This window comes from Aquila chrysaetos (genome assembly GCF_900496995.4).
Source record: "Aquila chrysaetos chrysaetos chromosome W unlocalized genomic scaffold, bAquChr1.4 W_unloc_4, whole genome shotgun sequence".
Lineage (NCBI taxonomy): Eukaryota > Metazoa > Chordata > Aves > Accipitriformes > Accipitridae > Aquila > Aquila chrysaetos.
Window position 1 is genome coordinate 779539 of NW_024470324.1, and position 23957 is coordinate 803495.

General features: G+C 42.8%; 2 protein-coding genes across 10 annotated transcripts; both read right to left on the reverse strand.

Annotated features, from left to right (window-relative positions):
* Positions 1-1296: 1296 nt before the first annotated feature.
* Positions 1297-6008, reverse strand: LOC121233047 (28S ribosomal protein S36, mitochondrial-like). The gene is made up of 4 exons (XM_041121636.1): positions 5888-6008; positions 5063-5126; positions 2655-2857; positions 1297-1388 (listed from the first exon to the last, which is right to left on the reverse strand). Exons 1-4 carry the CDS (start codon positions 5924-5926, stop codon positions 1371-1373), a joined length of 324 nt encoding a protein of 107 aa, XP_040977570.1. The 5' UTR covers positions 5927-6008; the 3' UTR covers positions 1297-1370.
* A 1141-nt stretch (positions 6009-7149) lies between these two features.
* Positions 7150-23331, reverse strand: LOC121233048. Of its 9 annotated transcripts, none has more exons than XM_041121639.1 (5): positions 22931-23182; positions 21588-21636; positions 19241-19297; positions 18243-18306; positions 7150-8105 (listed from the first exon to the last, which is right to left on the reverse strand). In XM_041121639.1, the coding sequence occupies exons 1-5, from the start codon at positions 22971-22973 to the stop codon at positions 8049-8051; spliced, it is 270 nt and encodes an 89-aa protein (XP_040977573.1). In that variant the 5' UTR covers positions 22974-23182; the 3' UTR covers positions 7150-8048. The 9 variants fall into 9 exon arrangements, 2 of the variants coding, with proteins under 2 accessions (XP_040977573.1, XP_040977571.1); XR_005931838.1 differs by lacking the exons at positions 7150-8105; positions 22931-23182 and adding exons at positions 16374-16743; positions 23191-23331; XR_005931835.1 differs by lacking the exons at positions 19241-19297; positions 22931-23182 and adding an exon at positions 23191-23331.
* Positions 23332-23957: the final 626 nt, after the last annotated feature.

Consider the following 23957-nt stretch of genomic DNA (forward strand, 5'->3'; position numbering starts at 1 on the left):
GCCTCCCCCACACGAGGCCGGCCCTCTCACCCTATAACTGCAGCATCACCCCGCCTTACAGCAGGGCCCCACCGCTGCGTGCAGAAGGCGAGACGGGGCCAGGCCAGCCTACGGGCCGGGCAGAGGCCGCCAGAGCCAGCACCGCTGCAGGCAGCCGGGGGGCTCCCCTCCACCACGGCCCCTCCAGTCACAAGAGGGCCATCACCAGAGCCGCTTGACCGTGCGTCACAGAGCGGCCGGGGCCGGCTAACCCCTCAGAGGGGACCTCCGCACCTAGCGGGCCGGGAGGAGCTGAGGAGCTCTGCATACACCAACCTGTCCCTCGCCCAAGAAGTCAAGTTTCTCGTAGCGCTTGGCGCGCGCCCACACATCCATCGCTGCCGGGATGGGAGGATGGGGAAGACACGGGGGGGAAGAGGCGCGCGCGCACACCCCCCCACCCTGCCAGGCCCCGCCCCTGGCAACTGCCGGCGGCACCACACCCCTCGCCGCCCCGCCCGCAGCTTCCCGCTAGGTCCGGGTGGCGCCTCGCAAGAGCAGCACTGGCACTGTCCCCAGCTCCCGGTAACTCGTAGGAGGCGTGAAAGGGAAGAGAGTTGATAAAGCAATCGGCGCCGTTATCTCCATTGGCGGAGGAGAGGAGGCTGGGGCATAGCCCGGGAGGGGAACGCGCAGCTGCTCTTCAATACCACAGGTTACAGCACTACACGGCTCCTTGGCTGAAAGGAGAGTGACTGATGTTAAGGCTGTTGGCTGTACCAACTCGAGATGCACAGACACAGCCTGGCTCACTTCTGCATGCCACGTGAAAGACTGTAGTTAGGGACTATGCATATTAAGGACTATGCAAGTTAAGCCTAGAGATCAGGTATATTGTGGACTTCTAACTGTAATTGGACCCAAAGGGCTCTCTTCTGAAACAGTTAATAATTTAAATAATCCCAGAACAACCTATTTTTATTTTTTCCCAACCTCAGATCTGATATTCAGTTGTATAACTACTAAAAACCACCACACAGTCTTAATAATCTTTGAGAATATTTCAGTGTCCCTTTCCTGCCCATAAAATAATTCCTGATGAGACATCTGAATCTTTTTAAATAGAAAAAGAAAACAACTCAGTTCTATTGGCAAGTTCGCAAATGGCTAATTAGAAAAATATTTTAATGGTAGGGACATCAAATGCTAGTTAGATTTTCTGTTGATGGCTTTCTCAGTCACTAATATATACTGTGTTGTGTCAACCTTCTCACCCTTCATATAGGTTTTTATTAAAGTTATTAGTATATAATCATAATATTAAGGAAATGTCTTTATTGTGAATATAATACTTCATTCTTCAACAGTGGCAAACAAACTATCTTCCATACTTATTCTGGACCTCCACGCTGTAAAATAAAAGCAGACAGTTAAATATATTCCGCTAAAAGAACAGGAAATGGAGATCAAATCTTTTTCACTGTTCTAGATTAACAGCGTTCTAGTTTTAATTTCTGATTTAGACATTGATTTTTAATCTATATAAGAACATGCACGGAGTGTCAAAGTATCAGCATCTACCCATAACAGCTCCATTTTTTTCAGGGGAGAATACAAGAAGATCAACACCTGCAACCTATAATTATAGCTGCTTCCAATTCTCCCACTCTGAAGAAAACTGACTCTTACTCACTTTAGAAAGGTCTGATAAACTTCTGTTTACTACTGTTGTGTTTTAGAATTATTTTCACTGCCCAAATTCCAAAGTAAAAACAAAGCCAAGGTCAGCCATTACAATCTTTGAGAAATCAGAAAGGTACTCAATTCATTATTTTGCCAACAAAATTATTTTACAACTTACCTCACCATTAGAAAATTTATGCTAGAGGTCAAGAAGTGTATTACTATGGAAAATAAATAATTTTATTTCTAATTATAATACCCTACTGATATACATGCAGGAAAACTGATTTCCTCTACTAACATGATCACACTGTAGGTGTCCTTATCATTTAACAAAGCTATGTAAGTGTCTTTTCATTTCAAACTCACACCCATCTCTCCAGTTCTTCCAAGTTTTGTGCATTCTCCCTTTTTAAGCATCAGTGTTTACAACTGAAAATTGTTACAGAACAAAAGCAGGTTTTTCTTGCCTTTCGTGTACAATGCCATATTTGCAAATATTGCAGAAAATATTTATATCAAGTTTAATAAAACGTTTCCACTACTAGAAATACAAGAGTTAACTTACTAATACATAACTTACAAAAACTAGTTTGAGAAATATTTTGGGCTTCAGTCACCTGGTAATAGCCTTTGCTAGTTTAAGAACAGACTCTTGTGCTCCTGTCCAGCATATTCAAATTACACATTAAACAGCTGTTACAAAACAGGTAGTGACTGTGATTAATGTAGGCTATGACTATCGCTAGCTATCTGCATGTCTGTTTTAAGTCTGTATCTCTAATCAGTGATACCACAAGCTACTAATTAGTGAGAGTTGGGTACCTTGTGTATTAAGATTTTGTAGTTTTGGTACTGTGCATCAAAGCTGTGAAAACTCTGAGTATACACTTACCAAGAATTACAATGTAATACCATATTTTAAACTTTGAAGAAGGTGTAGATAAATGCTAGGTAAATACAGACAATACACACCAATAAATTAAACTTACTTGAATATATTCAATCTCTTCATCTGACATAAGTTTCCTTCTGTATTTCTGAGGTAAGGTTCTTGCTAATTCAGAAGTGTCTGGTATACCTTGTACTCTAATAACAGATGAAATATTTTGAAATGCCGGCAATTTGCCTCCTACAGACTCCTGTGCTTTTGAAGCATTGAGAGATGGCATACTTGCTTGTAGAGATTCCTGTACTGAAACCCAGACTGCAAAACCATTACAGAAATATAACAAGACTGTAAAATGAATTAGTGAGCAGCCAATAAAAGTTACCAGTTATTGACAATTTTCTTCATTATAACAAATAATTAAAAGAATTAAAAGATACTCTACTTCTCACAAGCTGTTTTTATTGTTGTTAAATATACCAAGAACACAGTGAAAAAATTCTGAAAGTAAAAGAAAGCATATTTAAGTGGCAGAAATACTGATGTGGAAACAGAAGATAAATCAGCATGTATCCTAACAAAGGCTTTTTCACTGGGAAGCTGTACTTGCAGAAAAAGCATATAGTATCAAATGTGTGTGTGTAGAAGGTTATGTAGAAACATAACTAAGATAAATAACTAACATCCACTAAGATGATGCTTTTTGTTTACTGCAACTGTAAAAACAGACAAGTGAAAAAGAGGTAAAGGCTTGCAGAAAGATAAAGCTCACAACTATGACATACCACAACATGCAATACAATGCTGTACCCATTTTTAATATTACAAAATGGCATCAACAAAGGAAGGTCCCAAACAGAGCGAGGAGAAAGAGAACCCATCAAAAGGAGCACAATCTGAACAGGGGGCATGCCATTAAGCTGAAATTTTAAATTTTAAGAGCAGGAGGCAAAGGGAACAGAAGATGAAAACAGAAGAAAACAACACAGAGGTGATAATAGTTTTGGCTAGTAATGACTACAAAGTATTTTTGTTTCAAGAAGTAACACACCTTATATATGAAAAAAAAAGAAAGTTTCTCCAAATTTGTTTTATATACCACATAAATGTTTAGAGATTTGCCTAAGATTTTCCTCTATTGTATGTTTTAAAGTCTGAAGTGTAGTTGGAATAGAAGCATTAGCCAATTAAAAACCTGAAGTCAAGACTCAAAAATACCCGACCTAATACTGCTGTTGCTTAAGCTCAGATACAGTCCCTACTACAGTTTTCCCCTCCCTGTTTGAGACCATCATGTTGCAGTAGTAATATGATAATAGTATTTGACTGGCCTTTTAAGCACTCACATCCCTAAAAGTATAGTCTTGATCTGCAGAGCTCTGTTTAGCTATATAGAAGCAACAGTCTGGTATGGTGAAACAGTTATTGCTACAGTGTTCAAGCAAAGTGAGGTAGATTGCAATTTACTAGTGAGGCAACAGAAATCAATTAAGGTAGAAAAGTCTAACATACTTAAAATATATAGTCACAAAAATCTTCTGATGCAAAGATAAACGTGAGCTAAGTAACATGTTTTTAAGCCTTTGAGAAAGCAATTCACTGGCATGAGAGGTGGTGCAATTAGCTGAACTGGGCACAAGATACAAAATTCTGACTGGAAGTTATCGCAGAAAATAGTTCCTGAAGAATTCACAGGTGAGTCAGAAGTGGCAATGATGTCCACTGTAGATACTCTGCAATGTTAATGGATAATCCCAAATGTCATAATGCTGTGGCAAATACATGGTACGGTATCATTTCTAAACAAGTGAGAATAACAACAGAGCTTCTTAAAACATCTACTACTTTAGTTTCAAATGCTTTATTGACTCAAAAGGAATATTAAAACAACATACAGCTCATTAACTTTGATGTCTACATGTAACAGTATTGGGGTTCCTATAAACATAGCTATAGGTATAAAAATTAATGTCAAAGATTGCAATGAAGTTAATTTTTTCTTAGCATTAATTAATAGCACAAGGAAACACTTCTTAAAATGTACAGTGGGATGGTGCTCTCAGCTATAATCAGGGTTTTAAATACCACAGACACTGCACACTCCAATTAGGAAAAGAAAGGATGAGGAAAATGCAACATCATTTCTGCAAATATCACCAAATACCTAAGGCTGCTTTAAATTGACTTGGGCACTATCACTTCAGGCAAATAGTATTTGCAAAAACGGGACTTAGTATATAAGTAGGAAAACAACACTGGAAATCTTTGTGAATCTGCCCTGACCAAGAAATAAAGACATGCGTGTATTATGTATATTCCCACAGTTGTATAGAGTCTGAAAAGGAAGAGTCAAAGAGTTGCCTTCAAACTAACACAACTATGGTTCAGAAACCCTGCTCAAAATCAGTTGAGTCACATAGTTGAAGCAGAAAAATTGTGTGCTGGTTCTTATATAAAACAGTTCATGCAAAGAAATGTGGTGCAAGTTGTATCTATAGATGAAATACTTACTTTTAGGTCTAGGACTACTTTTTCTGTCTGGGAACTTAATTAATGGAGTATGTGGCTTGACTACCTAGAACAAGACAAGGTAGTAGGAGAAACAGGAAAAATAAAATATATTTCTAGACAAGCATTAACTTTACAATAATAAAATGGAACATACAACATATTAAACAACCACTTCTATACTGCTGCTTCATGCACCACCACTCTGATAAACTTACTACTTAAGTTCTATCACCCTAGTGTTCAGAACAGGAATAAGCATTCTCTTCCTTTTTTTCACAGCAATCAGTGCGTATGCAGAAATAGCTACCGCAGTAGCATAAATGGAATGATAAAGTTTTAGCACATGGAATTGCTAGCTGTGCTCTGCCTGTACATATTTGTTCAGCTAGCTGGATGGGATTGACTAGTTCCATTAAGAAAAAAACCTATAAATTATAAAGCCTGGTATTCAAAGCCACTCTGCTTATTTTTGAAACGTCTTTTCAAGAAGACTCCATGTTTCATCTTCACCTTGAAGGGAAGACAGATGGCTTAGAAAGGAGATGCTGGCTAGCGCCCTCCCCTCTTCAACAGAGCACAAAAGGGGCAGCCCGCAGGCTGCCTGGTAGCACCTTTTGGTACCAGGAGAACCAGGCACCGGAATCGCGCCACCAGGCCGACCCCACCGCATACTTCTTCCCCCGCGCCAAGAACACCGGCCTCTCCGGCGGCATCTCGGGCCTCAGCCACCTCGGGCCCCGGTGGCCGCGCGCGAGGCGAGGCCCGCCACCTGCGCCGGGCTCCCGGCCCCAGCCACCCCCCGGGCCGCAGGCCGAGTGCTGTTACCTGAACGACTCTAGTGGCAGCCGCCATCTTACTGCCCATGGTGACGACAAGGCACCAAGCCCCACCGCCTGCGCCTGAGGGGCAGCACAAGGACACACCCGCTATGGGCGGGGCCCGGAGGAAGGGCTGTTGGAGGCAGTGCTAAAATACAGGGGCAACGCATTAAAAGTAAAAAACCGCTTCAAGTAGTTCTGCGTTTTATTTCAATTCGATCAAGACACGGCCAATCCACCTTTTAAAAGGTGACAATCACTTATAAAGAGTGCCAATGTTTTTAACATATTACTGTGGTTGGACGACCTTGGCTAGACACCAGGTGCCCGCCAAGCTGCTCTATCCCTCTCCCTCCCCAGCAGGACGGGGGGGGGGGAGGAGAAAAAGGCGAGATAAGGACAGGGAGATCACTCAGCAATTACCGTCACGGGCAAAACAGACTTGACTTAAGGAAAATTAACTTAATTTATTATCAATCAAATCAGAGTAGGGTAATGAGAAATAAAACCAAATCTAAAAACACCTTCCCCTCACCCCTCCCTCATTCCTGGGCTCAACTTTACTCCCGATTTTCTCTACCTTCTCCCCCCCCAGCAGCGCAGGGGGACAGGGAATAGGGGGGTTGTGGTCAGTTCACCACACCTCTACCACTCCTTCCTCCTCACACCCTTCCCCTGCTCCAGCATGGGGTCTGACCCATGGGAGATAGTCCTCCACGAACTTCTCCAACGTGGGTCCTTCCCACAGGCTGCAGTTCTTCACGAACTGCTCCAGCGTGGGTCCTTTTCACAGGGTCACAAGTCCTGCCAGCAAACCTGCTCCAGCACGGGCTCCTCTCCACAGGGTCACAGCTTCCTTTGGGCACATCCACTTGCTCCAGTGTGGGGTCCTCCACGGGCTGCAGGTGGATATCTGCTCCACCGTGGACCTCCATGGACTGCAGGGGGACAGCCTGCCTCACCATGGTCTTCACCACGGGCTGCAGGGGAATCTCTGCTTTGGTGCCTGGAGCATCTCCTCCCTTCTTCACTGACCTCAGTGTCTGCAGAGTTGTCTCTCATATTCTCACTCCTCTCTCTGGCTGCAGTTTCTTGTTGCGCAGCAACTTTTTCTCCTTCTTAAATATAAATATGTTATCACAGAGGCGCTACCACCATCGCTGATTGGCTCAGCTTTGGCCAGCAGCAGGTCCATCTTGGAGCTGGCTGGCATTGGCTCTATTGGACATGGGGGAAGCTTCTAGCATCTTCTCACAGAAGCCACCCCTGTAGCCCCCCCGCTATCAAAACCTTGCCACACAAACCCAATACAATTACACACTACGATTTACTCAATTTTCTTCAAACATGAAGGTGCAATGCAACTGTCAATGTAAAAATACATTTAAAATACTGCTTAGCTGCATAGTTAACGATGAAGTCACCTCTTCCATTTTACCTACATTTTCTCTAGGGTTGTCATATTTTGCCATGTGGGACAGCATCTACAGGTTGCATCTACTCCTGGATGTTTTGCTTAACTAATCATCATATAGCACAGGCACAAGTGATAGTTACAATTAAGAGTATAAACTTTTTGGTGTTTAAAATTATACATGCTTTAATTAAAAAAAAAAAAAAAAGGCAAAAACCAAATACCAACTTAACTAAGTTTTCCAGTTTGGGCTTTCTACAGGGGCAGAGCAGGGTCATGGATCCTGTCTGAGCTCTGCAGCCTCCTCCCCAGGGCTTGCTGGTGCCTAGAGGAAGAGCTGTGCTGGGGTACTTATCCCTCCCAGAAGGTAGGACAGAAATTGTAGAGCCTTGGTTTGAGCCCACTTTTACATAAAAGCTCAAAATACATAGATTATTATTCTTTCTTGTGTTATTGCTGCCTTTCAGAGGGAAACGAGCTCTTGGGACAGGACAGCTATGAAGTGGCTCTTCAGTTAGTTTTATCAGCTATGCTACCTGTCTGAACATTTGTTGTGTAACCAGGAATTAAATTTCACTTCTAAGAGTTGCATGGTCACATTCTGAGTCTCTAGAGAGAACAACTTCCAGAAAGGTTAAATTTTCAAATTCTTAAGTGATGCATATTAAGCTATATCAAGTTTAGTATATTGATTACATACACTGTATAAAATTAAACATAATTTCTCCTGACTCACAGAAAAGAGACTTTTTTTTTAAGCTGTAGAACAACTGCCTTCTGCCCAGTTAACTCTGCTTCCGATTATGATATTCTATGAGAAAGAAAGAAAGATTATTGGTTAAAAAAAGCCTTTAAAAAGGATTATTCCTATTAAAATTTCTCAAAAGCTGTGTTTTTTAATTTTTAATTTGGAAGCCCTTTAAATTCACAGCAGCATTTGAAATGGGTGGGATGGGGGAGAGAAGAGAAAGGGAAGTATTGGTTTAGATCATATTGTCAATACATAGGAAAAAATACATAGGAAAAAAATGGTGCTTTGATTTTTCTAGAGGTGCTGGCACACCATCCCTATTTTAAACATAGAATTTAGAGAATATATATATATAATTTTTTTAAAGCACATGAAATGAAGTTTGCCTCAAACACAAGATAACACAGTTTCTAACATTCTCACCTTGCCATTCTGGACTGAAAATGGGAGTTATTAAATTTAATCAAAGAAGATTTGTTCTACTTACAGCTCAGAAGACTTCAGGAATACAAAACAGAAGGTAATTCCAGGAATCTAATCCAAAACCTAAAATGTTTAATTTCTCAATTTGAGATGTAACATTATTATCAATGCAAACTAGTAGTAGATAAAGTATGCAACACAATCATGTGGCTCTTTCTGTCCTTGAAATTCTTCTGATCATCCAAATTCAGAGAACAGTTAATATCCTGTCTTCTACCTGAAGCCCTCCAATATGTTCTCTCTTTTCCCCAGCCTAAATTTTTTTAATAAACTTTGTGTATATTTAACTGGGATTTCATAAACCCATTCACAAGCACTGCAATTGCAATTCACTGTGCCTCCCATCTTTGTACTTAAGTCACTGATCTGTGGGGTCAAGCGAAGAAAGCCAGGACAAGTCACACAGCGAGAGGCAGAGTACCAGACTGCAGCACAGTGTACATGATCTTTAGTAAAGCCCCTCTGAGCACAGGATGCTGCAGGAGGCCCTTCCTCCCCATTCCAAATCATGAGGTTTTCTTCCTCACTTTGTGTGACCCCAAACTCCAGATGACCTGCTAGCCAGCTGCATGGATACAGACTAGTCAGCAGCATCTGATACATGGGTAACCAAGAGGGTGAAGGCTACACTGCTGAACATTTTTGGAGACTGGCCTTGGCCGCAGGCAAAGGCTCTCACAACACTGCAGTAGGTGACAGAGAGAAGTGCATGTGGTCAGACGGAGCAGTCTGGCTCACTGGTATGGGATTAAGACCTACTTATTTTTCCTAACCATGAGATTGGGAAACTGATTTGAGGGATGTAGGGGTGACTCTCAGTGTAAGGAAATATAGCCACTGCTGTGACAGACATTCTCCTAGAAGATGCATTATTTTTGTACCTTTAAGGCAACAAATAAATAGATTGATAGACTGTTTCTAAACTGTGGGAGAATTTGTGGGAAAAATTGTGGGAGGACGAAGGAAACTGCACAAGGCACATCTGTTGTTGTAAGTTTACTAACTGCACAAAGGCACAATTATTATAAGCTTGCTGAAGAATGCACAAAAAGTAAAACAAGATCGGGCGTACGTGACTGATAACAGGAGGGCGACGTGACTGAAGACAGAGTGCAAGACAGCATGCAGGTGGAGGAAACTATTTGCGTGATTAGAGGACTTTATCCAATTAGACTATTGTTTAAGCGCGTGAATGGCACATGTTAACCAATCAACAAATGGCTTATGCGTGAGTAGATACTAGAAACATATATAAGCGAGTGTTGCGCAGTTAATAAATGGAGAAATCGTTTGATCCACAGTATCTGTGTTGGTCCGTTTTCTCCCCAGGGCGAGTCCCTGGCGATGTGTCGTTTTCCCTAGATTGTCGCAGCGGAGAAAGTGCGACAAGTGGTGACCCCGACGCGGAGTGTGCGAGTGTTTTGTCTGGCCAGGCGATTGGAAGAGAGCCCTCGGGGCGATCCTGCCGGTGACGATGGCATCCATCGGAACAATTATTAAGGTATTAAAGGCGGTAGGCAGGGATGTGGACTGTGGAGTGCATACGGCTCCAGTCACGAGTCTCATCCAGTGGATGATACAACGGGGCTTCATAGTAAAGCCGGGAGAGATATTTGACGCGTCGCGGCTGCGGGCTGCGTGCGAGGAGTTGGTGGAGGAGTGTTTGAGTGGAAAGAAAGGAGCTGCGGATAAGCTCGCAGCTCTTGGTTCAGTGTTGACCGTATTGAGGAAGGGGAGAGAGGTAAAGGCGGTTTGGATGGCGGCTACAGCAGTGTTGCGCGGAGAGGCGAGTAGAGAGGTGCTTGATTTGTTAGAGGTACAGGCTGACAAAGAGAGTAAAGGTGTTACTGGAGTCGGAGGTGAGGAGATGTTGGGAAAACAAGTAGAGAGACTGGAAAGAGCAGAGGATGCTCCGGACGCCTTGGCGTTTCCAGTCTCTCGCGAGCAACCAGAGGATTCTTTTTTTGGGTATCCACCCCTTCCCCCGCCAGGATTGTTTTCACATGAGGCAGAGGAGCCCTCTAAGTATGTCCCGCCAGCGAGTAGTACGACCACGGGTCCTAGTGCACCTCCGGTGTCTATGAGGGAGGTAGATTCGGATGAAAAAGAACGTTGCATTAGAAAGAAATTGCAAGCAGAAGCAGTTCCATTGCCGGACTCGGATGAGGAGAGTCCACCGAATGCAAAACAGAATCAGATCACTGAGGTAACGGAGGTTTTGACGAAATTTAAAAATTTAGTGGCGACTATTGAACAGACAGTACAGCATGCTCAAAGCATTGTAGATCGTGCGGCACAACCTCCGGTGTTTATGGATTGGAAGTTAATAGCAAAAAATTGTGTTCTAGAGGGTGTGGATTTCAAACCTTCAGATGAAGGGGGAGTATTAGCGTGTCCGTTGTTAATCACTCAAGATGGACCTAGATGGCAACCATTAGATTACAAATTAGTAAAGGAATGGCAGACGAGCTGTAGAGATGATGGATTGAATGGACCAAGGACACGAGCTCTGTTAGATGTGATTTATGCTCAGCCGTTACTGCCCTTTGATTCGAGACAGCTGGCGCGTGCAGCACTTACGGCACCTTTGATGTGCCTCTGGGAGCAGGCGTTTAAAGAGGAAGCAGAAGCGGTTGTTTTGGACGCTCTTACTCCAGGACACGATTTAGCAGGGATCTCTATGGCGCAGTTAACGGGGACCGGAGATCATGCATCCCCTCAAAATCAGGCCCATTTGCGAGGTCGGGTGATAACAGCTTCTTCAAAGTGTGCTAGAAATGCATTTATGAAGGTCAGTAAGTTTGAAAAGAAAAGAGTCCCGTATACAAAGGTTATTCAGAGACTTAATGAACCATATCAGGATTTCTTAGAGCGTTTGCAAAAGGCGGTGGAGGTAGCAAACATACCGGACGAGGTTAAGCCAGTTCTTGCGAAAGAATTAGCTCGTACACAAGCAAATGACCAGACAAGGCAAATTTTATCGCAATTGCCAGCAAAAGCTTCAGTAGCAGATATGATTAAACGGGTGTTAGAAGCAGAAGCTCAAACCGCAGCGGCACCTGTGGTTGCAGCAGTTACAGCTGTACTTCGCAATCGCACAAATAACAACCCGAGGAAAAACATCTGTTTTGGTTGTGGGGGAAGCGGTCACGTTAGAAGCCAGTGTCCTTCAGTGTCTAGAGCCAATCTGGGCAGGACGCCAAATTCAGACCAACAAAGGAGTTGTTTCTGCTGTGGGAACCTAGGGCATCTTGCAAGGCAATGTCGCATGACACGGGCCGGGGAACATCAGGGAAACTACAGGGGCGGTCCCAGCACGGGGCGGGCGGGGCTGCCGGAGAACAATCCGTCCTGTCAAGCATATCCCGCCGAATGCCGAGAATCACCGACGATTGGACAGCAAAAGGACGAGCTCCTGCCCTGGAAGATCACAACCGACGGCCTTTAAGAACAACCACAGGGGTTTGGGTGGGCCAACCCACAACGATAACTTTGACGGGAGGAGGATCAGGAGAGAATGTGGGTGGCATTCTAGTGGGCAATGGGGCTCATAAATGGGGGGTTGATATTATTCCGGGAATGTACAATGAAACAAATGACACGATACAAGCCACTATAGTTCCCCTCACTGAAATACCAATGTATATTCCAGAAGATACTTTTATGGCTCATTTAGTATTGGATATGTCAACACGTCCTATGATTGGATGTCTTTTACAACCAGTGGGCGAACAATGGGGACAGAGCATTCAAATTCGAGCCCTTTTAGACTCTGGGGCTGATGTCACTGTGATTCCCCAAGAAATTTGGCCCAAAATATGGCCCTTGGAAGAGATTAGTGTCTCCGTGACTGGGGTTGGTGGCAGTCAAGGTACCCAAAAAAGTATTTTACCCATCCAAATTCAAATATTGGGAGATAGAGATCATCACCCGTCAACTGTGATCAGACCATTTGTGTTAAAAGGGCTTCCTTTACCTCTGTTGGGACGAGATGCTATGCAAGGTCTATCGCTTCGCATAGTTTCTGATCCACAATTGAACACTGATCCCCATTTTTCGTAGGGGCCGCTGGCCAATTCCCGCCAGCCATAGCCATGAATTGGAAGACCCAACAGCCGGTGTGGGTTGACCAGTGGCCCCTTCCTCAGGAAAAATTGTCTCAATTACAGATATTAGTACAACGAGAAGTAGAAAAAGGACATTTAGTCCCAACCACCAGTCCATGGAATTGCCCTGTGTTTGTCATCCAAAAGAAGTCAGGTGCCTGGCGTCTTTTGCATGATCTTAGGGCAGTCAATGCTGTTCTTGAAGACATGGGACCATTGCAACCAGGCCTGCCCTGGCCGTCCATGTTACCCCCAAGACCGGCCAGTTGCTGTAATTGACATAAAAGATTGTTTCTTTTCTATTCCACTCCATCCGGACGATCAACCCAGATTTGCGATGACGATCCCGACGATCAACAATCAAGAACCAGTACAGCGCTATCATTGGACGGTGTTACCACAGGGGATGAAAAATTCCCCAACTCTGTGTCAGTGGTTTCTTTCTCGCGCGTTGCGTCAGTTTCGAGATACACATCAAAATTGGGTTCTCTATCATTATATGGATGATATTTTGCTATGCGGGGAGGGAGACATTAACACAACCTTAAAACACTTGGTTCAAACTCTTAAGGAGCATGGTCTAGAAGTAGCACCTGAAAAAGTACAAACAACTGTTCCAGTGAAATATTTGGGAACACTCATTCAGAAACGAGCAGTCCAGCCTCAAAAACTACAAATTGAACACCAAGTGTCAACCTTACACAACCTACAGGTGTTGGTTGGTAACCTACAGTGGTTAAGACAATTCATTCCCATAACACACAAGGAGTTACAACCCTTGTTAGCAGATTTAGCAGGAACCCCAGATGCCGCAGCTCCTCGCACATTGACAGACTCACAAAAGGCTGTGTTACAACAGATAACTACTAAACTAGCTCACAAGAGTCTCAGCCGTTATACCCCAGAAATCCCATTAGAATTGCATATAACTATGCAATGAGAAGGAGCAAACGGACTAATATATCAATTCATTGATTCACGGGTATGTCCTTTGTTATGGCTGTATACCAGTTATCCCAAACAAGCTGCACCACAATTTTTAGTAGCATTGGCAGATGCAATCTCTCGAGGACGATGACAAATGCAGCAGTTATCAGGAAGAGATCCTAAATTTATTTCAACATCTGTTAGTCCCCGTAATTTTGAACAGTTACTAATGTTTGATATGTGTTTACAAGCGGCCTTAGCAGATTTTATGGGGCAAATTATCCCGGCCAGGGGTGACCCTCTCATTAAGAGTCTATTATCATCAACCTTCAAACCACAAACACCCATTTCAGAGAAACCCCTCCAAGGCCTCACTGTGTTTACAGATGCCTCTGGAACGACTCAACAGGCAGCTATAGCCTGTTTTTTGGACAATCAATGGCATACCAGAGCTTGGAAAAGCCAAGGATCTGTACAAATTTTAGAATTACATGCTGTGTTAACTGCTTTAACGACTTGGCCTACCATCCCTCTAAATATTGTAACAGATAGCGAATATGTGTATAACTTAACACAACGATGTAAACAAAGTTTGCCGGGGGGGACTGGACCTGCTCGGGAACTTTTGTCAGTATTAGAGAAAAGACAAGAACTTGTATTTTTTGCACATATTAACAGTCACACACAAATACCGGGTGCTTTGACGGGGGGAAATGCTCATGCAGACAAAGCAGCAGGAACCCTCATTCAGACAGTAGGTATCCCCATTTTACAACAAGCCAAACTTTCTCATGAATTTTTTCATCAAGGAGCTAAAGCTCTAGCAAAACAATTCCGACTACCCCTGTCTGATGCTCGAGCAGTGGTTGCTTCTTGTCCACACTGTCGTCAAACTAACTCTTGGACATGGGGAATTAACCCCCGCGGTCTACTACCAAATCAAATTTGGCAAACAGACATCACAGTCTATGAACCTTTTAAACCCCGGAAGTATTTACACGTTACTATAGATACTTGCAGCGGCTATATTTGCCCTACTGCCGAAACTAAAAGTAACGCCACAGCCACCATACGACATCTTTGTCACGCCATCAGTGTCTTAGGGATTCCCCAAGAGATAAAAACAGATAATGGCCCCAATTCTGTTAGTTCTCGAGTTCGCGAATTTCTGAATAAGTGGGGCACCTCACATATAACCGGAATACCCTACAATTCTACAGGACAAGCAATCGTTGAACGAGCCCATCAAACCCTAAAGACACAGTTAGACCGTCTTAGGGAGGGGGAGAAGGTACCTGTAAGCTATCAAAATGAACTGTTAGCCAAGGCCTGCGTGGTAATAAATCATATGCCACGAGGCGACTCAGATCCATCTCAGCATCACACCGCGGCACAGCGACATTTTTCTACCGCATTGCTATCTGACCGTACGCTGGGAGCACCAGTTCGGTATCGAGATCCAATCACGATGGAATGGCAAGGGCCGGTACCCATTTTACAATGGGGGCGAGGATACGCCTGTGTCCAAACAGACTCGGGACCCAGATGGGTACCGGCCAAATGGATCCAACCAGATGTACAAGGAACCAATAAGGATTAACAGCCTACAAAGTGATACCCCCAAAACTGCGAGGAGGACTCTGTTCCAAAGGACAATTGAAAGCCTGGGCACCTACAGAAGCACAATTAATCAACGTGACACGTCGAGAAAAAGGAACTGTACAGGTAACGAAATTGGACAGCTCTTGTGACCCCAACGTCCGTTTACCCACTGATTTTCTATACTTGACACTCTCATCAGTTACTCCAAGTAGGACCTTGGATAAACAGAATGAATATTCAAGCTTTAGCCTGTTTGGTTTTAAAACAAGGAAACGCCACTGCTCGAGCCATCGACGCATTAACAGCGCTTCAGGAAACGACAACAAATCAATTACAAGCACTACTTCCACCCATAGATTTTCTACTGGCTCAATTTGAGGTACGATGCAAACAAAACAACACCCTTTTCCCAGAATTTTGTTGTTTAGGCTTTACAAACAACACCGAGACACTGAAAACCATCAGACAACAAGCTGAGATCATTCAACAACTCCAAGATGCTGTAAAAAGTGATAGGGATTTCAGGTATTCCTGAGAATTGGTTTGGCTGGTTGAAAAAATGGGGTTTCTCCATCATTGGAAGTCTGTGTATTTTGGCCGTTGTCTGTATGATCATTCCTTGTGCTTTGGTGCTTTTGAACAGTATGTTAGATAGAATAGTTAAACAAACTATGTACACTTATGTATTATACTCACCTATTGTGAGCGAGACTGTTTAGATGAGCTTAGGGAGGGGGAATTGTGGGAGAATTTGTGGGAGAAATTGTGGGAGGACGAAGGAAACTGCACAAGGCACATCTGTTGTTTTAAGTTTACTAACTGCACAAAGGCACAATTATTATGAGCTTGCTGAAGAATGCACAAAAAGTAGAACAAGGTCAGGCGTACGTGACTGATAACAGGAGGGCGATGTGACTGAAGACAGAGTGCAAGACAGCATGCAGGTGGAGGAAACTATTTGCGTGATTAGAGGACTTTATCCAATTAGACTATTGTTTAAGCGCGTGAATGGCACATGTTAACCAATCAACAAATGGCTTATGTGTGAGTAGATACTAGAAACATATATAACTGAGTGTTGCGCAGTTAATAAACGGAGAAATCGTTTGATCCACAGTATCTGTGTTGGTCCGTTTTCTCCCCAGGGCGAGTCCCTGGCGATGTGTCGTTTTCCCTCGATTGTCGCAGCGGAGAAAGTGCGACACTAAACTCCATAAATAATTATTCCAAAAGAAGTCTGTGATGATTTCATACTTTTAGCCTTTAAAACAATAAAGTTTTCATACAGCAGTTTTTTCATTACCATCATCACTTAAAGTTTTTGAAAACAAAATTTTGTTTGAAGTTACTTTTACTACACAGTATGTTATCTTGACTGTAATGCAAAACTGCAAACTTGCTTCTGAAAGCTATGGACACATTACCTAAAATACATTTTTAATTCATGTAGTCATCTCTCTTTGTAAGTTATTACGTATCTTCTCTAGCATTTCATCCACTTCCATACTCACTAGTTCCTTTTTTTTTTTTTATCATGGTATGAATTTGCAGTAGTTTCTGTCATCCAGCTTGTTTTAGTACTGTTCCATTATCAGGAAAACAAAGCATTAAGAAGTAGTTCAGTGAACAGTAGAACCAAAGACATGCTTTTTCTTCACAGATATCTAAAGCACTTCCATTGCAATAACCCTAACTTCTCACTCCATCCCTTTCCTCCGATATACCTCAAGATATTCCTTTCACACAAGAGACAACACATACATTGATACCAGGTAGCCACAGCACATCAACTAGTTCCCTGGCTGCTAGCAAAACAAAGTATTTTGTCTGCATTTCCAACAGACATGGACAGTGATTTGAACATCTCTCCTACATCCCATCTTTGGTTGTCACAACTATTATAGTCAGAGATGTTTAAGACCTTTTTCCCCTTTTTAAAATTTGATTGAAAGCAAGTTCCAAAGTCATACAAGGGACATATGGACAATGCCAGTGAATATTACTAGTTTTAACAGGAAAACAGGCTAAAAACTAGACTGAATAAAAACATTTAGGGACAGTTCATACATTGAAAGAATGCTGACACAGCATTCCTTCCCTTATTTCTGAAGATGTTAGGGTGCTCATTTTTCCTGTGAAGACAAATATTTCATTGTGCTTGTTCATTACTGTCAACATATACACCACTTCCTATGCATGAAACAAACATTTAACAGTTGTTAAAACTGTTGGCAAACCTAGCCATATGGCAGTAGGAGCATTCAAAAAACATATTTACCTTAAATTCTGAAGAGTGACTTCAAATCTAAATTTGACCCACTCTAATAAGCGTACTGGATACCAACATATATATTATTACACAAGTTCTTTGTAATTAAATCCCCTCCTCTATTCTATAAACATTTCACAAAGGTGCAATCTGACAAAAAAATCCTTTAGGTGTTGTAGGACTGATTTAAATTACTAAATGAGGTGTAATTTGCTGGGGAGCTTACACTGAATAATAAAACATCACCACATTCCTTTTGAGTATCTTCTTGCATCTCTTGTTCTAACGTGTCAGTCTCATGCTCATGTAGACAACACACCAGCTCATTTTTACAGTACTTCATACTCTTTTCAGAAGTTTTATACCTGTATTGAGAGTTTCGTAGTTACTTCAGATGTAAATTAATATTACTACAAGAAGCACTTTAAAATAGGAACTGTACATTCAAATATAAAACAAATATATAACTAACACACAGAGTATTTTCCTTTTAATGTCATTCAATTTCTGTTCCATCTCATGTGCTTGCTGAAAGAAAAAAAAAAAGTACTTTCCTAGACTCCTGTCTCCAATAAATATTGACAGATGCTAATTCAATCCACAAAATCAGTTAAGGGCAGCTCTAGAACCAGACTTTCTTACATATTCAGTTTAAGTAATCATTTCAATAATTTTAACACCAGTAGAAAACACACCCTTTGGCCACATATTCAGCTTCAAATGACTTGCACATTCCTGTTACTTTCAAACCATGCCCCTGCCCGTATTGAGGTTGGCAGACCTGCACAACAAGCTACAACTGACATTTACCTGCTGAGATTCAAGTATTGCAGTGCTGAGCAGTATTATGTGTTTCATAGTTTCCAAGATCAGACTAAGGAAGGAAACACAGTTGCATACCTTAAGACCATTAATAAGCGTCAACAGCATAAATGTTTTAACCAAAGTTATTTGGATTAAACAAACAAAAAAAACAACCAAAGAAAAAACCCCACACCATTTCCCCTAACACCAAAATAAAGCATATTTTATTTATTTTATTTTTTTTAAAACCTACACCCTTTCTTTTTTACAGTTATCATACTAAATATTGTTGTAGGGGCCAAATAGTCTCCTTACTTCCCCTCTCAGTTTCCCTAATGTTTCAGTTACATTTCCCTAACATTTCAAATCATAGAGCTTGGGAGGCATCAAGGAAGCCAAGACACCTGAGAACAGCTAGCAATTGGAGCTCCTGAATTCTGGCCTGTGGCAGGAACATCATGGAGATGCACTGTTTTCAGCTGTATTTATGTCAGAAATTAAATTCCTCATATTACACTTCAAATACATACATCCATTAATATCGGACAGGATATTAAAAGTTCATTTTAAACATGTTTGAAACCTTCGATTCTTTTTCAAAGACATTAAGCTCCTACACAATTAATTAACAAAGGCAGCAAAATAGAGGCAAGGCTCTGTTAGAAGCCTGTAATATGTGCTCAGCTATTACAAATGCAGGTAATTCGTGCATTAAAGACAAAAAAACCTCTTAACTACAAACAGTTCTCACTAGTGAATCAAAAATTATAATCTCTGTAATCAAAGGTTGGTTAATTCAGAGCCCAAATGTAAATCCACCCTGGGTATAAGTAGTCTGATCATGCTGATTCTAGCCAGAAGGTAGACTGTATATAATCCAGTAAAAACTAGAAGAAGAAAGCTTGCTCTTAAAAAAGGTACAATGAAGTAATGTAGAAATGTGTTGCATTAAACTGTGTCAAGTCATTTCCTTTCTAGCCATCCTTTCCCCAAAAACACCTTACCATGAGTCATTATCATTTTGTTTCACTTTGTTTCTCAGAGCATCCATAAGCTGGAACCTGCATAGTGTGGGGAAGAAACATATAACTGATAAGAAACTGAGAAGTTAATTTAGATAAATATCGAAAGAGATTTCCAAGGTTCCATTTATGTTCGCTTTCACATTGGAATTATACATATAAAATACTCAGTACTTTTTAAATATCACACTTCTTAAATAACAGGGCTTAACTCTCAAGACAAGAAAGGCATTGTATTGGGGTTGCGTGGCCAGGTTTTGGTAGCGGAGGGGCTACAGGTGTGGCTTCTGTGAGAAGATGCCAGAAGCTTCTCCCATGTCCAATAGAACCAGTGCCAGCCAGCTCCAAGATGGACCTGCTACTGGCCAAAGCTGAGCCAATCAGTGACAGTGGTAGCACCTCTGTGATAACATATTTAAGAAGGGGGAGGGAACTGCTGCACAACAGCAGCCGGAAGAGAGAGGAGTGAGAATATGAGAGACAGACAACTCTGCAGACACCAAGGTCAGTGAAGAAGGAAGGGGAGGAGGTGCTCCAGGCACCAAAGCAGAGATTCCCCTGCAGCCCGTGGTGAAGACCATGGTGAGGCAGGCTGTCCCCCTGCAGTCCATGGAGGTCCACGGTGGAGCAGATATCCACCTGCAGCCTGTGGAGGACCCCACACTGGAGCAGGTGGGTGCGTGAAGGAGGCTGTGACCCCGTGGGAAGCCCACGTTAAAGCAGGCTCCTGGCAGGACCTGTGGCCCTGTGGAGAGAGGAGCCCACACTGCAGCAGGTTTGCTGGCAGGACTTGTGACCTTGTGGGGGACCCATGCTGGAGCAGTTCATGAAGAACTGCAGCCCATGGAAAGGGCCCACATTGCAGAAGTCCGTGGAAGACTCTCTCCTCTAGGTGGGACCCCATGCTGGAACAGGGGAAGAGCACAAGGATGAAGGAGCAGCAGAGAGAATGTGTGATGAATTGACTGCAACCCCCTTTCCCCATCCCCCTGCACTGCTTGTGGGGAGGAGGTAGAGAATTCAGGGGTGAAGTTGAGCCTGGGAAGAAGGGAGGGGTGGAGGGAAGGTGTTTTAAGATTTGGTTTTATTTCTCATTACCCTACTCTGGTTGATTGGCAATAAATTAAATTAATTTCCCTGAGTTGAGTCTGTTTTGCCCGTGATGGTAATTGGTTGAGTGATCTCTCCCTGTCCTTATCTCGACCCACGAACCTTTCGTTGTATTTTTTTCTCCCCCTGTCCAGCTGAGGAGGGGGAGTGATAGAGCAGCTTGTTAGGTACCTGGCAGCCAGCCAAGGTCAACCCACCACAGGCATATCAATGATTATTTGTAAGAATAACAATGCTTTTCTCTCTTGCCAAACATACTCAGACACCATTAAATCCCAGAGTCTACAGAAGGGAAGGTGGGAATTCAGATGAACAGCCATGTAACACAGGAGACATATAACACCTACCAACTTCCACCTTTTCACAGGCATTTATAAAATACTGCCAAGAACTACGCTTACCAATTTTTACAGTCAGACTTTCACATTTTTGCAGGACCTTTGGGGTTTACACATTTCAACATGTGATTTGTTTTGTTGCTATGGTATCTCCATCTTCATTCCTACTGGTTCGATGGTAGTAATAACTCTCATATTTGTAACACACACTATATCACTTTGAAATCCTATTTTAATCAGAATTATGCATATGTACATGCATGCATGTGTGCACACATAAACAAACAGAAAACCTCCAAATAAACAGGAATCTACCTTTGTAAGACTAATGTCTTTTTTTGGAAAGAGACTTTTACTTTCTCCATTTCTCTTTCCAAATCTTCTGCGGTACAAAACCAAACCAAACCAAAACAAAAAAACCCCAAACAACCAAAAAAACCCAAACAACCAAAAAAACCCACCAACCAACCAAAACAAAACAGTGTGAAAAGAACAAGAAGTGTAAAAGTAATGCCACATTTTTAACTTGCTCTCTGCATGCCTGAAGTAAGAATTTTTCCTGCAAATCACAGATTATTCAGGCCAGGAATATTTTAGCATATGAAACTATGTTAGTGAATTCTAGCCATCACTAGGTTTTCAAATTTAGAAACCACATCAGATACTGAACTACATTAGGAGACTGAGTAGAATATTTCTTCCCCATGTTTTCTCTTAATTTCCTTTATTTTCACCAGTCCTGCAAAGTGCTGACCATTAATCCAGAGTTTTTACTAAAAAGGAGTAACTAGAAGAGAACCTCCAAGCTCAGTTCCCAAACCTTCTCCTCTTTTTTTTTTTTTTTAAATATACGTCAAAAGTTTGAAATTATCACAACATACTTCTTGATAAACTTTTCTTCAATGGCATGATCAGGGTAGCTTTCTTGACCTGCAAAGCAAGAACGTCACTAAAATAGCACAACAGAAAGACTTTTAAATACAATCTATAGAGCATAAAGGATAAGCAGCTTAATGGCTATACTAACAAGGTAATTCTTATTCCTACCTCCACACCTCATCATCTCTTCCACTGTTAGTGAGACTATCAATCAACTGTATCAAAGAAATAATTAGGCTCTAAAATATTTCCATTTAGTACTTTTTAGACACGCCAGAGCTGACTCACAGCATTGCTCTATATATGCAACTGGCTGGTTGTCGTGGTTTAACCCCAGCCAGCAACTAAGCACCACGCAGCTGCTCACTCACTCCCCCCACACCCAGTGGGATGGGGGAGAAAATCGGGGAAAAAGAAGCAAAACCCACGGGGTGAGATAAGAACAGTTTAATAGAACAGAAAAGAAGAAACTAATAATGATAATGATAACACTAATAAAATGACAACAGCACTAATGAAAGGATTGGAATGTACAAATGATGCGCAGTGCAATTGCTCACCACCCGCCGACCGACACCCAGCTAGTCCCCCAGCGGCGATTCCCCGCCCCCACTTCCCAGTTCCTATACTAGATGGGACGTCCCATGGTATGGAATACCCTGTTGGCCACTTTGGGTCAGCTGCCCTGGCTGTGTCCTGTGCCAACTTCTTGTGCCCCTCCAGCTTTCTCGCTGGCTGGGCATGAGAAGCTGAAAAATCCTTGACATTAGTCTAAACACTACTAGCAACAACTGAAAACATCAGTGTTATCAACATTCTTCGCATACTGAACTCAAAACATAGCACCGTACCAGCTACTAGGAAGACAGTTAACTCTATCCCAGCTGAAACTAGGACACTGGTCCAGTAGAAGAGGACATCGATAACAGAAACACAATGAGAACAAGAAACACCTTAAATCAGTATTGCTGCCAAACACTTTGCATTGTAAGGCTTCAGCCCCAGTGATCAGATTCCTGAAAGCCATCATCACAACTTAAGCTTTGTCAGAACGTTAGAGGGAGCTAAAGTGAAAATCCAAGAGGAGAAAGAGCAGTGGGCAATACTCATATGGCAGTTTTGTAAGCTCTCAAACATGTCTACAAGAGCTGTCTAGAAAATGCAATAAGATGCTCAGCCAAGAAAAACATTTCCTTGTTATAACAACCACTTTTTGGTAAATAAAAAAAAGTTATTTTAAATATATACATTAGTCATGCCACATTCTTTATTACTGTAATATCGCATCCCATTAAGAGAAAGCACAGGGGGTTGTTGGAGGGAGCTAGAGTAGGGAGAAGCTTACTAGCATGAACTGCGGCGCTGCACTCCATGAGCTGCTGCTTCATCTGTTCCCTCAGGCAGGAGCAGAGGCAAAGTGAAAACGGTCAGACTCAGCGCCGCAGCCCAGGAAAGCAGGCACTTGAGTGGGCCCTGCCGTAGCCACCGCCCCTCACACCCACCCCAGCCTGCTCAGAGCCGCCATCACCCCAGCGGCTCCCCCTCGCTCCGGTCTCCTCAGAGCCGCCGACGCTCCAGCGGCTCCCCGCTCTCCTCAGCGCTGACCGGAACAGCATGAAGACGTCCAGTTTCGCCTCTGGCTCGGCCGGCAGCTCGGCCTCGGCCACTGCGCCCAATTCCCGCTGCAGCGGCTCTATGACTGTGCCTTCAAACATCCCCCGCGCGCTCCTCAACAGTGCAGCCGGCGATTGCTTCCGCCTGAAAGGACAGGGCTCCCCCGCAGCCCACAAGCTTCCAGCCAATCCCGGGCCTCTTCCTCTGTATTGGCCTTTCGGCGCTCGGCCGCTAGGTGGGAGGCGATGACAGTAATAACCGTCTCCTTACGGAATGGCCCCCAAAGTGGCAGTGAGGAGGGGCAGCCCCTAAATCAAAGCCCTGTGTTAGTTACCTTGCGTCAAAGGTCATCAAAAGGACATTCGTTAGTTGCTGAGCTTATTCCCCACCAAGCCCTCCCAGTGAAAAACCCTTGACTTGTAGTAGGCACAAGAAAGGAACAAGGCAGCCCCTTCTCTCAGGTATTTTTCAGATAAAGAACAAAAGGGAAGCTGGAGTAAAGTTAAATATTTGTAACAAGGGCAAAAAAATGGGGAGGGGGTAGGCAAAGAACAATTATCACTTCTAAGTGAAGGCAAATACAGCTCTGACCAGTATTTTACTAGAGGTAGAGCTGATATTTATTAGATAAGCTATTAACAAAAATATACTACAATAAATAAATATTAAGTTAATAGAGCTGCACTCTAACTGTGGAATTTAGAATTTGACTAATCTGGCAGCAGCTAGATCTGCCACCACGTTTAGTGGAGCCTATG

What these genes read in the sequence shown, in the direction of transcription:
- LOC121233047 (XM_041121636.1), bottom strand. Translation starts at nt 5,926, where the DNA reads ATGGGCAGTAAGATGGCGGCTGCCACTAGAGTCGTTCAG. An exon ending in CTGCCACTAGAGTCGTTCAG is followed by an intron (nt 5,127 to 5,887) that starts GTAACAGCACTC and finishes GTCTTGTTCTAG; the next exon opens with GTAGTCAAGCCACATACTCC. An exon ending in AAGTAGTCCTAGACCTAAAA is followed by an intron (nt 2,858 to 5,062) that starts GTAAGTATTTCA and finishes TCTGGGTTTCAG; the next exon opens with TACAGGAATCTCTACAAGCA.
- LOC121233048 (XM_041121637.1), bottom strand. Translation starts at nt 22,973, where the DNA reads ATGAAGCAGCAGCTCATGGAGTGCAGCGCCGCAGTTCATGCTA. An exon ending in CAGCGCCGCAGTTCATGCTA is followed by an intron (nt 21,637 to 22,930) that starts GTAAGCTTCTCC and finishes CTTGCTTTGCAG; the next exon opens with GTCAAGAAAGCTACCCTGAT. An exon ending in CAAAATGATAATGACTCATG is followed by an intron (nt 18,307 to 19,240) that starts GTAAGGTGTTTT and finishes TTCCTTCCTTAG; the next exon opens with TCTGATCTTGGAAACTATGA.